At 32.1% G+C, this 14,975-nt stretch overlaps 1 protein-coding gene across 3 annotated transcripts in view; it reads right to left on the bottom strand.

Moving 5' to 3' along the window:
* Positions 1 to 8: 8 nt before the first annotated feature.
* Positions 9 to 14,975, bottom strand: part of LOC112127936 — a 39,192-nt gene continuing 24,225 nt past the window's right edge. Inside the window, exons 2-7 of one of the 3 annotated variants that reach the window (XM_024229525.1) lie at positions 5,355 to 5,486; positions 3,105 to 3,166; positions 2,818 to 3,029; positions 2,569 to 2,736; positions 728 to 843; positions 9 to 645 (exon numbers count right to left, since the gene is read on the bottom strand). In XM_024229525.1, the coding sequence (XP_024085293.1) occupies positions 503 to 645; positions 728 to 843; positions 2,569 to 2,736; positions 2,818 to 3,029; positions 3,105 to 3,107 (642 nt within the window). In that variant the 5' untranslated portion in view covers positions 3,108 to 3,166; positions 5,355 to 5,486 and the 3' untranslated portion in view covers positions 9 to 502. Of the gene's footprint in view, positions 844 to 2,568; positions 2,737 to 2,817; positions 3,030 to 3,104; positions 3,167 to 5,006; positions 5,122 to 5,354; positions 5,487 to 14,975 lie in introns of those variants that run through there. The other 2 variants (XM_024229526.1, XM_024229527.1) reach the window with 2 other exon arrangements.

Raw genomic sequence — 14,975 nt, 5'->3', positions numbered from 1 at the left:
AGCATGAAACCTACAAAAACTAATTGCTCAAATTATAACTAAGAGAGCTGGATAAGGGAAATTAATTTTGTTGTCATTGGCATGCTGAAAATGTTCCCTGTTGTATTAATTACTTCACAACTACTGTACGAAGAAATCTGCCGACTAAGAGTATGACAAAATAGAATTGTTTAAATTAAAAATTATCCATTCTGGTAATCAAAATGATCATTAACAAAACCAATGACAAGCTTTAATTAATTACATTTGTGTTAATTTTTTGAGCAGCAAAACAAATGAGATAGGCAATACTTTGAAATCTCAACAATAAATTCCTTTGTATATTTCATTTATCCTTTTCTAAGGAACAAAAAGTTCTTTAAAATGTTATTCTTCATTATTAAGTTTTAGACTTCGACTATATTCATACTGCTCAATATGAAAATGTCAAATGACTGTGCTGTTTATACTGTGTATCGAATGATTATTTGTACTTTTCCCTGTAAATAAACTTTTTCATTTTTTATAAATTATTCACACAGCTTTTCTTCAAAACAAATTTTAAAATGGGCATGAAAAGAACAAAGTAATAAATAAACAATAATAAACAAATGGTTGAAAGACAAACCCAAGAAGGAGATGTATTCTTTGAGACATTTTCCACACCTGAAATAATCAAAAAGCTTCTTCTAAGTCATTTAACTGAAAAAATTAATTAACAAAAATTAAATCTGTCTAATTTTACTACCGCATATGCCTGAACTCGGATAAGAAATGGGCCAATGTGAACACGATGCGTCATCATTTCTGTCTTGACTATTTGAAATAAGCATTGCCTTTTCTGTCGGGATGTACTGCATCTCCCTAGAATTACAAGAGTAATTTAAGACGTCATGTTTCACACAAATGTTAATTTTTTTTAAATTTAATACAGTATAATTCTGTTAATCCAAACAGAATGGGAAAGGTGGTTAAAAAAATGGTGGAAAGGCCCAAACTTTTATTTTCAGTTTTCAGTTAAGAATTTATTTATGCATTCAGACCTCACAATTTCGGGAAAAAATGCAGCAAAATAGTAGGTTGTTTGGAGAGGGAAAATGTTAAAATCATTTAAATTTAACTGGAACACACTTAAGTCTATATTTTCCAAACTAAAAAAATTAATATCTGCCAATTGGAATGTGGTCGGGTTATAGACGAACATACGGATTAGCGGGAATCTACTTTAATATTCAACACAAAATAAAAGGGCACTGTTGAATTCGAAATTTAATGAAATAGCGGAAGAATAATTGTTTAAAAATTTCTTCTCCAAGATGTATAATTTAACAAACAAACGTTAACAATTATCTTATTACATTACTAAAATATGGCATAGTGTAATGTGCAGAACAAAATATACTATCAGTCATTTCTTCTGTTTGAAACAATTTTTTATACAGACATGTTTTTAGTTGGATGCACAAATGTTCATGGTCATCAATTTTGCGTTATCAGAAAATCCAGATTGGTTGTTAGGTTAAGGCTAGTGTTAAAATTAGAACTAAAGTTAGGATTAAAGTTTGAGATATGATTAGAGTTATGGTTAGGGTTAGGTTTAGAGAAGGGTTAGAATTACGGTTATGCCTAGGAACAAAGTATGATTAAGATTAGCATTAAGGTCAGGTTATTTAGGTTAAACAAACTGTTAGGTTAAGGTTAGGGACAAGTTAGTTTCAGGGACGGTTAGATTAAGGGCTAGGGATAGGTTTGATTCGGGCTTTAGGTCTGGTTAGAATGGTTAAATCTATGGACGTATTACAATTAGGATTTGGATAAGAGTTAGGGTTAGAGACAGGTTTAGGTTCAGGAACAGGTTAGCTTTAAGAACAGGTTACAACTAGGTTAGGAATGGGTTAGGATTAAGTACAGTTTATGATAAAGGTTAAATTTAGGGGTGGGTTAGAAATAGGTTCAAGAAAAATTTTGGTTAAGGTTAGGAATGGTTAGGTTTACATTCAATAAATGGTTAGGATAAGGTTAGGGATGGTTAGATTAAGAGTTAGGGATGGGGTAGGTATAGGTTTAAGGACGGTTATAAGGGTTAGGTTTAGGGGAGTATCACGATTTTAATTAGGGTAAGCATAGAGTTAGAGTTAGGGACAGGGCAGGATCAGGAACAAGTAAGCTTTAAGGAAGGGGTTATGATGAAGGTTAGGTTTTGGGTGGGTTAGAATTAGTGTTAGGCTTAGGTTCAAGAAAGAGTTGGGATTAGGATTAGAATTAGGTTTAGGTACAGACACATGTTTGGTTGAGGTTACTTTACATATCCATAATTTAATGTTTTTGCATGAAGTTAAGAAAATATGTGGGTGCAAAGAGAAAGTTTTTAACAAAATTGTGCAAAATATTGTTACATGATGATAACAAGATTACATGACTTGGAATTTTTGTATCATAAGCCCAAAAAGCTTCTAGAAAGGATGTGCTGTCCAACTGAATAATGACAGGAAGTTATTACTTAAAGGCCAACACATCGTATAATAATTAGGAGTAATTATTAATCAATTTAAACCTGAAAGCAAAAGAAATACTGAAAAATTGACAAACCAGTATTGAAAAAGTTCAACTGGCATTAGGTGCTCTTGTCTGTAAATAAGCTGTGGAATCAGTTCCTCATCAAGAGAAAAATCCAGTGTCGTAGGCCTTGTTTTACGAAATTTGACATAGTAATAATTATCAAGTTCATCGTAGGTTTCTATCCTGTATCCATCCGGCCTGTAAAATATTTACATTAAATTCTCAAACTTTATATAAAAAAACCTATGACAAATTGAATTTAATAAAATGGATGATTACGTGAGCAAAAAGGTTAGCCAGGCGCCGAAATTCCTGTATGCATGTTTACTCCAACCGGGTGGTAAAAATGAATCCGGAATGACCACAGTTTTTCCATCATGATAATGATCTAAAAACGTTTGACCTGTGAGAAGTGGTCTCATCCCATCTTCCAAATCCAGCGAAAATCTGTTTCCATTGGATGTTGATGTAAAGTGGTTAAACATTTGATCCTAAGAGAGTCAGAAATTTACAAACTCCAAGTATACACATTAAAGTTTCATTTAAAAAAGATTAAGTATTCATACCATTGTTGATTGTAGAATACTGGATATGGTTGTAACTGAATTAACGCACTAATGCAGCAACACTGAAAAATTAAATAAATAATAATATTGTTATACAAAAATACGATTTAACAGTATCAAAATATATTTATTATGTACTATATAGTACACCCACTGACACAAACAGCCTCCATAAAGAAATTAAACGCATAGATATAAAATAAAACATTTAAAAAGTTTTTGCTATAGTTCATCCTCATTTTTCTCATCCTAGAATGTTACAAGCACCTCTTTTGTCCTTACATTAAATTTTGTTACACTAGAGATGAGAAATTACCCATTAGTTACACTCCTGTTGGACACTACTCACTGTCTTCGCTAGGGATTGTAAGGTTAGATATGAAGTAGGGAGCTTAGGCAATTGTTCAAAGGTTTTGGACTGGAGTGACTAGAATCTTTGGAACCCCACAGTTCCATACATCCACATTGGTTGTAAGAGTAGTTTATCTGTTCATTTATGACTTTTAAGATTTTTAGTTACAAGGGTTTTGTCGATGTAAACTCCAAAATAGTGAATAAATAAAAGGTCAATCACAGCAAGTTGCATAGTCTTTTTAACAGCCTTCCTTTATAACGACCACCTTTTAACAGACAATGTTTGCATTCCATCGCAAAAAATATAGAAATTAAATACATTTTAAACCATCTATAATGAAACCCTTCTACACTGGTCACAAAAACTACTATCAGCCCCCATCAGAGTAATTCACCCTTCTAGAATGGACATAAGCAGCACCTCTCTTTATGCCTGCCAATAAAGGGATGGTCAAAACAAAACAATGAAAAAGGTTTTTTTCTAAACTAACTCAATCATGTCCACTCCTCACAAATTAAACAAATTATTAAACACATTAAACAACCGGTTGCTTAAAAAAAAATAAAAAAATAAAAACACACATTGTTCTGGTCTTTGAAGTTTCTTTTTCCTTTTTTCCTAGGGTTTCTTATGAACTGTTTCATCTTAATAAATTCTGTTTCTTCTTTAAAAATTTATTAATCTTTAAAGATTTTAAAAATTCAGGATGCTAGTTGCTGCTAGCTGGAATCCAGGACCTTTACCTTGCAGTGACAAGCACAGTTTTGTTTAATGTAAATATTTTTATTTATTTTGTAAGACCCGTTTAAATATTTAAAGTTATGATTTATGCACTACAGCTCGAATTATATTAAAAAAATTAAACTCTTCCTGAATGGACAAAAACTTGCCTGTTAATCATGGAAGGGTTCCACTGTATTAGTTTTGTATTTCTAACGAGTTTCCAAAAAAAATTAAATTCACAGAAATATTAGTATTAACATCCGATAAATCAGATAAATAATTTTCATAAGTATTTTTACATAACAATTAATAATCTTTATAACGTTTGTCAATTGGAAATCAATTTCTTGTATCAAAAATGAGTAGTTTGAGCTGTTTTGAAAACCAAAACTAACTCATTTTTATATTTTTTAATCTTAGGGGCATGCTTTAATAATAAATATAATGTACAACAAAAATCTACTTATCACAGTATTTATGCTTTGTCACGATCAAGCAAAACCAGTCAAGGCCTATTCTAAGGAAAACGTTATAAAGTAAATCTTCATGATGCTTATTTAAAATTATAATCTGGAAAGCCTTTAGGCATGATAGGCAGAATATTTTTTTAATCGCGAATTTGAATTTGATAAAATGTGAGCAAAATAAAAAAAAAAAATTACTGTGAAAATTCAACTTAACCAAAAAGGAGTCAACGTAACACAATCGTGAGAAAGCTGGGTTTTTACTCGTTTTGCCCGGAGGGTGCAAAAATTTTCCCCCATTTTCAAAATTATTTGTATTTCATTGTTGAATTGTAAAAACTAAACTAAAAAAACACTTACAAATAAATCACCTTCCTCAGAGAAGTTAACTAAATTTGATTTTTATTAGACACGAGATTGCCTCAGCTAACCCAACTTCACAAGATGGCTGCCCGGATTCGTAATAACGGTCACATTTCACCACGTGCGTGAGTCGAAAAGTAAAAAAATATAAATGAATAAATTTTAAAACGCAAAGACAGTAAAATTCCTTCTGATTACTACACAAAAATCGTTATTCTTGAATGAATAGTAATTTTTCTGAAATAAACCTCTAACCATCTATTTAAAAAAAAAAAAACTCTAAATAGCAGATGAATATTTTAGTTTTAGCTTAAAAACAACAATAGAATAATTAAAAAAACATACCTCTTCAAAAATAAACTTGTAGTCCAACAAAGACACGTATTAGACGAATCAATCAAAATCCAACGAACCAACACTCTCGGGGTAGCAGGAGACAAGTGAACGTTCCAAAGTTCCGAAGATCAAATTCATCAGCTGTGGGCAAATTTTAGTTATCTAGGCATACACGCATATTGTAAAAATGAAGATTTTATTAAATAATATTTTACACTGAATAATATCAAAAAGGAATTTTTTTGTTATAAAGCAAATTTTCTTAAAAATACAAAAATGGTCCATCGGTCAGATTCAGAGAAATGAGGAGACTTTTCAAATGGGGACTTAGTTGATCAAGGTGCTTCTACTTTACGTTTTTCATTATTTATGCATCCCAACCCATGGCCGCAAATTAAAAACAAATTGAATGAAAATTCTTTCAACCGTATTTTTACTATTATTTAAAAATAAAATTAAACAATAAAAAACACAAAAACAAGAATTGTAGTTTTATAGTGATTTTACTAAATTAAACCAATAGTATCGTAAAAACAAGTACTTTTATAATATGAACTATTTTCTATATTTAATTATAAAATGTTGGAAAAAAAATGTGTTTAAAATTTGACCTTCAGAAAGTTGTCTTGCTTTGAGAAAAAGATGAAAAAAGAATGCTGCAAGGGAAAAGCGCAAATAAAATTTAATTAAAAACAGTACTGCTATTCTATAAAATATTTTTAGTTTTTGTTATTTTTTTTCTTGTGGAAGCCACATCTGCCATATATGTTAAGGGCAAAAACATGGGGGCAGCCCACATCCCACCCATTCAGCACCCGGCAGCAACACCTTTGCCGACGCTGAGGCAGATACCAGACACTTGAATTCTAGGGATATGCATCCCTCTTTCTTACAACGAACATATCAGAGGGATGTAGATAAAAACCATTTACATTTCACTTAATGTGCCATAGAAAAGTTCACGTCCCTCTCACTATCTGGGATCAAAGCGCCCAGAACCTACCCAACACGGCATCCCGGATAGGACTACCGCCCCTTATAGGCCAGCCACTGGATCCATAAAATATTAAAAAATTATTTTTTAGATGTATCCCAAGCTTTGGGAGGAACTTAAGGCGGATAATGTTCTTGGAATGCCTTTCCACAGCATGATCTCAAAATTGACCGAATACAGGGGCTGTTATCTAATAATAAACCAAGGACTAGAATTCATACAATTGGACAATAATATGCAGTATTTCAGGCAGAGACTTCTGTGACAGGAAAATCAAAAGGTTATTCGGACAGCCAGGTGGTATTAAGTTTGGGTCGTTAAAGCTCTTTGGGATTGCATTAAGAGCTTGTCAGATGGGCATTCCTACCAGCTTTCTACATGGAGCCAAGCACTGTTCTATTAAGTGGAACACATCGAGCAACATCTTCCTACATGTTAGTTATATTTGGCTCAAAAATAAGTGTCCATGGCTCAACCGCATGGCTTATCCTTAATCGGTTGAGAATGTTCATTCTTTCACAAGTCAGGTTCTATGACTGTTGACAGTGCCCTTGATACCTGAGAACTGTTCTGCTAATTTGGCCCACTGACACTGCCACTTTCTTTTAATCATATTTTAATGCATTTTTAGTCTCATAGAGTGGTTATTTATAAATTTTATATGATTATTTATTTGTTATAATAAGAATACATTTTAATTTTATAACTGCTATCCAATAATTCTGGTCTATTTATCCTCACTCAGTCTGTCAGATGCATTTCTTCACCAAAATATCAAATATGACATATTAGAAAATTTGAGCAAGTTTCTAATAATAAAGTCTAAGATTTTTGAGAGGATCATGTTTAGCCAAATTTTATCCCGCATAAAAAATACCAAAATGCTGAACATATATCAATCTGGTTTTCATTCAAGACACAGCTCTGCTAAAAATAACTAAGGATATTTGTAAAAAAAATTGATCAGTCTCGTCTTGCCACCCCAGCACCAAACATGACTGAAAAGAATAAAGCCAGTTGAGTTAGTACTGTAAAAAGTTATGATCAACTAGATAAACTATGACACATAATGAGTAGACTAAAGTATATTTATTACTAAATTATTCTTAGTCTCATTTACGAGTTTTAATAAATAAAATGTATTTACCAAAAAAGAGAAGAATATCTAGAATGTTACTTTCTTCTTTCACTAGTCATAATAATAAAACTTTATTAAAACCTTAGTTGTTATACAATTTATAATTTATTTTAGGCAACAGCTTAGCTCTCTGCTGAGTGCTGCAACATAAACAAAAAGTAAAAACTATATAAAGTGGCAAAACTAAAAGTGCTCCTAATTAGAGAATATTCCCAGATTGTTTGATTTTTAAAAATTAGTTATAATAAACGGCAAAGCAGAGATTATTTAAAACAAAGATGATGAAAGGACTCAAATCTCCAGGCGAGTCGGGTATACTTAATTATAAGGGACAAACATCAATCTGCCAGTCAGAAAATGGGAAAATGTCTTCTTCCCTCAGCAGGTTTTTCTTCACCAGTTCCTAGTTGAGGACGTACAACTAAGAAATGAAAATAATCCTCCCTTATATTTAAATGGTAATGTTAATTTTTTTCTTTGGCAACGTTAGCATTCTAAGCACATATAAACTTAGTTTCAATGTACATAGTTAAAATGTCCTCAATATCTATAAACTTGTTCCCACTTTACTTTTTCAAATGCACCAATCATATTCCAACGCTCCTCTAAAACTTAAGTTGTATGTTTAAAAGAAAATCTTATAGCACTGAGCTCTTCTACAACCCATTGTAACTTTGGGTCGTGCTAAAGTCATACACTAGATAGCAGATCAATGGAGAAAAGAAATTGTCAGAGTGGGATTGAAATTTTTCCTTTTTAGGCGTTTTCTTTGGCGAGGAAGTCGGATCAAGTCACATTTCTAAGATTTTTTTCCTGTCTAGTCTTAAATTGCTCCTATTGGCTCAAGGCAAAATTCGTCTAACACTTTAGGTTCGCCAATTTTCGTGATCGCAAGGCAATTATGATTTAATTTTAATTTATTATATGGAATTATTGTGTTTTCAAGTTGAATAATACAAAATTATCAAGTGTAGTAAAGAGTTATTATTAGTTTATAGCCAAATCATATTGTAAAGCTTACAATTAAGAAAGTTTCCCAGTAATAATACTTTAATGTTCAATGACCTACAAAAAAATAATCATGTAAATCATAATTTTTAACTTTTGCCAAATTCGCCTCCACAAAGGTTCCGTGATCAATTTTCATATTCCGTGCAAGCCCTCTGGAAAGTATTCAGCCGTCGCTTTTATGGTAAAAAAAAGATAAATCATAATTTTAAAATACAATCCCGGACTAGGTTTTTTTATATTTCAGGGGTTGGTATTTTTTTCAGATAATCGTACTCTTGATAAAATGAAAATATCGATATTCAACGTCGGAGTAAATGACATTCCCGCACAATCTACGTTGATCAAATTTGATTACAGGCTATCTGAACTTGCCGGGCGTTTCCAACCGTTCCTTCGACTCCGCGACGAAAGGAAAATGGTAATATATTCCTATTTGGTAGATCTGACTGCAGATCTGTCTAATAGTGGCTTATCATGCCGGGTCGTGTCTAGCGTTGTAAAGAATCGCCCAAAAATCACGACATAGTACGTTATAGAGACAAGTTCACACAACTTCATTATTATTGTGTACATACACATAGCTATATTTTCATTTTCAACTCTATAGCCCAAGTTTTCTCTCTCTCACTCTCTCTCACTCTCTCTCCCTCTCACGCTATCGCTTTTTCATTACTTTCTCGTTTTTCCCATCTTTTCTTGACTGATCCTTGGTTTTCTCTCTCCTTTTCTCACTTTAATTTTTTTAATTATATTTCTGACTTTACATCTCTCCCACTCTTCTTTTCTCATTATCCTCTTTCCACCTTCTTCTCCTTATTACACTTCTTTTTTCTCTTTCTTCTTTTCATTGCACTCCATTTTCCTCTTCATCGCTCTCTTTCTCTTTTCATCGTTTTTCTTGTTATCTTTTNCTATTTATGGCATTTCTTTTTTCCTCTTTCTCGTTATCATTATTTGGCTTGTTATCATTTTATGTATATTTTTCTTTTCTCTCTCTCAAGCTCTTTTTCTTTTCCTTACTTCTCACTTCCCCGTTTTTCTGTTCTCATTAACACCTCTCTTTTTACCTTTTCCTTTTCACACTCTACTTCTTTCTGTTTCTTTTTTTCATTGCACTCCATTTCCCTCTCCATGGCTCTCTTTCTCTTTTCATCGTTTTTCTTGTTATCTTTCGATGTATATATTTTTGTTCTCTTTTCTCTCTCTCTTTCTCCACATACTTTCTTTATTATTATTTTTCTTTCTGTCTTTACATCTCTCCTTATCTCTTTTCCCGTTAGCAACCTTTCTTTCTACCTCCTTCTCACATTTTACTTTTTTCTCGTTCTTCTATTTATGGCATTTCTTTTTTCCTCTTTCTCGTTATCATTATTTGGCTTGTTATCATTTTACGTATATTTTTTCTTTTCTCTCTCTCAAGCTCTTTTTCTTTTCCTTAATTCTCACTTCCCCCTTTTTCTGTTCTCATTAACACCTCTCTTTTTACCTTTTTCTTTTCACACTCTACTTCGTTCTGTTTCTTCTTTTCATTGCATTTCTTTTTCTACATTGCTGTCTTTATCTTTTTTGTTATTTTTCTTGCTAAATTGCTATGTATCAATCAATTTTGTCTTCTCTCACTCGACCCCTCCTCCCTCACTACCGCCCTCTCTCTTTCCATCTGTTTCTGTCTGTCTCTCTCTCCCGTTTTCTCTCTTTTTTCTCTCTCTATCTATGTATTTCTATCTCCCCTAAATATATTATTTGTAAAGTTTGTAATAAGAAACCAAAGCATATAATTTTAATAGAAATTACTACAATCCGAAACTAGACAGATTGTACCACTTAAAGCTTGGGAACTATCCAACGGAAAGCCGGATTTTTTTTTAAACACCTTTGTTTGTAATTTATATTATAAAAAAAAATTGGGGGAAAACGCAAAGACTCTTGACTATATGGTGCAATAATAAAATGAACATCTGCCGGCGGGGCGGAAAACAGGAACTCGTCCGATTCGCAAATAGGAGGAGAGTTTATGAAGAGGAAAATGATGTTTTCGTAATAAAATAAACATAATATTCCAGTTTTTCGTGTGGAAACAAAATCGTTCAATACTTCATAAACAGTGTTGACCTATAACGATTTATTACGAAATTTGAAGCGCCCTGAATGTTTTGGCACTGTTTTTAAAGACAAATATTTTCATACTTCAGCAAATGTTTGTTTTTATATGAAAGAGTAAGCTGAAGTTTCCAATCTATCATTAACTATCATTTATTGGTTGTTTTGATTTATACACACAAAAATAATTTCCGTGCAGACGTTTTGATTTATACACACAAAAATAATTTCCGTGCAGACAATAGTAAATTTTAGTGAATTGAATAATTAAACTGTCTCTCATATATGGGCAAATACCAATACTTCAATAAATCTATTCTTTAGTACATTCTAGCTGTACTACGTCAAAAAGGAAGACAAACCACCTTAATGTAGAAAGAAAAAAATTAAAAACACATTTTAAGACTAGGTTTTGTGCGGTAGTCGGTAACTAATAATAGGACAGCTAAGAGTAAATGAAATCAATAAACATAAGTTTAAGAGGCTTTGTACTTTGAATGAGGAACAAAACCTCAAAAACAAATAAATAGCATGCGCGAGCGCTTAGAAATCCAGCTGTTAGTAAGCTATGCCGTCTGTTGCGATCGCAGAAATTCAGGCCACATGGGCAAATAATTTCACGAGGCGACAAATGACTGTCTTCTTTTCTAGTGATCAAGATGCCCCACGAATTTTTATAGAGAATTATTCTATCTACAATTCAAGACGAAGTGAAACACAAACTAATCAAATTCAACATTTGGAATGAAGCTTAATTTTAAGTTCAGATGTTTATTTTCAAATAAAAATAAAAATAATTACTATAGCAATAGAGTATTAAGACTTGGGAATTGCTTTCTATCCTAGAGTTAGGATAGAAATTAAAAAGAGTGTGACAGAGAAGTAAGTGACTCTAAAGTCAGAGAAGCAGAACGAAAATGAATGTGCTTGTGTTTGTTTGTTTGTTTGTTTGTGTGTGTGTGTGTGTGTGTGTGTGTGTGTGTGTGTGTGTGTGTGTGTGTGTGTGTGAAAGAGAGAGAGAGAGAGAGAGAGGAGAGAGAGAGAGAGAGAGAGAGAGAGAGAGAGAGAGAGAGAGAAATTGTGTGTTAGGAGGGAGAGTGAGAGAGAGAGAATGAAAAAGAGAAAGCGAGGAACGTAAAAGGAGATTGAAATTGAGTTAAGAAGAAATGGAGATATTTAAAGAGAGGAAAAAGAAAGAAGTATAATAAGAAAGGTAAATATAAATAGGTAGATAGATAAATAGTTAGATAAATTGACAGTCAGATAGATAGTTAAAGATAGATAAATAGAGAGAGAGAGAGAGCGAGAGAGCGTGCGAGAGAAAAAGAGAGATACAGAGAGAGAGAAGGGGAAACAGATAAATAGAGTGCTAAAGAATGAGAGGGAGAAAAAAAGAGAAAAAGGTAATATGTGAGTCAGAGAGAAAGAAAAATGTGAAAGTCTCTAAGAATTAGAATAAGTGAGATAAAGAATTAAAGTGAGGAAGAAAGAGTAAAAGAGAAAGAGAGAGAAAACTAGAGAGCAAAAGAAATAGAGAAAATGAGAATGAGAATGAATTGAAGAGATAATGTGAGGGAGAGAAAGAAAATATGATAGAGAAAGAAAAAACAGTGTGAGACACTAAGAAAGAGAATGAGTTACACAGAGAATTAAAAAGAGGAGAGATGGAGAGAGAGATAGAGGGAGAAATTGATGGAGGAGAGAAGGAGAGAGAGAGAGAGAGAGAGAGAGAGAGAGAGAGAGAGACAGACAGACAGAAAGAGAGATAGAGAGATACAGAATGAGATAGAAAGAGAGAGAAAGAGGAAAAAGGGAGAGATAATAAAGAGCAATATTGAACGAAAGATAATGAAAAGAGGGAGACTGTAAAAGAGAGAAAGAGGGTAAAAAGAGAGATCAAGAGTGAAAAAAAAGAAACGGAAGTGGTAGATATATACATAAATAAACAGAGTGAGAAGTCTGCCATTTCATTAAGAATTGTTCGGCTTGTGTTTTGCCGAACTTGATCAGAAGCGTGTGAGTACGCTCGTCAAGCCACACACCATGGGGACAAGGATTAAAGCACGATATTAGGAATAATGAGGATGAGTACTACGGTAGATCAAAAACAGTACACAAATTCAACCCAGCTCATGATTTTCATTTGCGCAACATTTCCATATTTTTTGAGTTGGTTTATTTCATTACCAATCCTTGCCATTATATCGGGGCTTATCCGCGACTTGGTAGACCTATTGACAACCCTTGGATTACCACCTCCTCCATTTCCTTCTCGACAGGAAAGTAAGGAAAGTTGATTAAATTACAGGGTATTATCTCCTTTAATATCATTTCACACCCCAAAGGCGGATCTAGGCTGTCAGGATTTATTTCTCATTCGATATTTATATTTCGATAGGCTGTCATGTCTTAACCGACTGTATAATATTTACAATTCTTTGGATACTGTTAAAAAAAACTACAGTTAATTGGTACATAATAATCATTCAACAAATTGTAAAAATGGCTGGTTATTTGAGTATTACTTTGTTATTAGGTTGTTACTTGTCCTCGTGCAGGCTATGATCAGGTGAAGTGTGGACTATAAGCAGGGTGAGGCAAGAAACACCTTCCATTTTTGCGTCACACCTGATAGATAGGCAAGATTTTTGTCCAATTCCTACCCTTTTCAGACCGCATAAGCTACTACATGCTTATGATGCTTGAAGGTTCAGCCATTTTGGAATCCCTGGCCCATATAACTGAACGAAATCGTTCTGACAGACAAGACGAACAACACATTGATCTTAATTAACAAGCAAAGGTTGACGGACACGGAAATTTCTGGAGACTTTTTGATATATGTGAAGTCGATGGTGGGTGTTTTTCAGGGTATCTGATTTCTTTAGTCGTTTTTTGGTGTTCCTCCTATATGCCTTCCTGCAATTTCTTTAAGTGATTGTTGTTGTTTTTTCTGAGGTCTTTTTTTGGCCACCATACTAGGTCTTCATATGTGTCCAGAGTACTAATTGCTATTTTATATATTTTTAGATGCGTAGTGTAACTAGAAAAAGGACCAGAATAGCTGAGTATTTAACAAATTCCATTTCAAATGTTTCAATTCGAGACATTGTTCGTTTGAGAAGGTTAAATCAGGAGGGATCATAAAATAGGGTTTGTGCTTAAAATTTCAAGTGGTGGGTTTTATTTTGATCAGGAGTATATTTCAATCTGTTAATACAGAAAGAAAAATTAGAATAGCACGTTGGGTGAACATGATAAATTGTTCATAACAAATTGTAATTACTTGTCTCCTTGTCGTACATCAAGTTTAAATAAAACAATAATCACTAATTAAACAAGTTAAAAGGTAAATAAAGAAAATATTTTTCACACTGAGGAGCGGGCTCGTGTTTCAACAATTTGCTTGTATAGTATGTTCCCGTCAAATTAATTATTTAAAATTTTCAAATTGATCTTTTTTACTTCAAATTATTCTTTGTATTTTAAAAGTAATCCTTTTACTTAATTAAAAACATCATAATTGGTCTATAAAAACCATCATATGCTTATATAATCGTCAAATTAATTATTTTAAATTTCCAAATTAATCTTTTTTACTTCAAATCATCCTTTTTATATTAAAAGTAATCCTTTTTACTTTAAATTAACCTTTTTAAATTTTGAATTGAACTTGTTAAATTTCTAATTAATTTTTTTAAATTTCAAATTAACCTTTTTAATTTGATATGTTCCCTTTTATTAAATATTAAAAAACATAATAGTTGGTCTATAAAAACCATCCTATGTTTATATATTCGTCAAATTAATTATTTTAAATTTTCAAATTAATCTTTTTTACTTCAAATTATCCTTTTTATTTTAAAAGTAATCTTTTTACTTTAAATTAACCTTTTTAAATTTCGAATTAACCTTGCTAAATTTCTAATTTTCTTTTTTAAATTTCTAATTAATTTTTTAAATTTCAAATTAACCTTTTTTAAAATTTAAATTAACCTTTTTAATTTGATATGATCCCTTTTATTTTACCTCAAACAAACATTTTTTAACTTCAAATAAACTTTTTTGGAACTTCAAACGAACCTGTTAAATTTCGAATTAACATTTTTTAATTTTGAATTAACTCTTTTTAACATCAAATTAATATTTTTAAATTTAAAATTAACCCTTTTTAACTTCAAATTAACTTTTTGTTATTTTATTTATTTATTTTTTTAAGATGGTGTTTCAACTACTAGAATATAAATTCTTTGGGTGCCGGGTATGCAGGGCCGTTGGATTCGAACCCCGGACCTTTACCTAACAGTGAGAGGCGGCGGGATAGCGATTAAACCGTTGCGGCCACCGACGCCTCCTTTTTAATTTCAAATTGAACCTTTTTAATTTT

The sequence above is a fragment of the Cimex lectularius genome, unplaced genomic scaffold (genome assembly GCF_000648675.2).
Source record: "Cimex lectularius strain Harlan isolate CLEC.00 unplaced genomic scaffold, Clec_2.1 scaffold284, whole genome shotgun sequence".
NCBI classification, from domain to species: Eukaryota; Metazoa; Arthropoda; class Insecta; order Hemiptera; family Cimicidae; genus Cimex; species Cimex lectularius.
The sequence above is the reverse complement of the archived record's forward strand: the minus strand, read 5'-3'. Positions and strand labels throughout refer to the sequence as shown.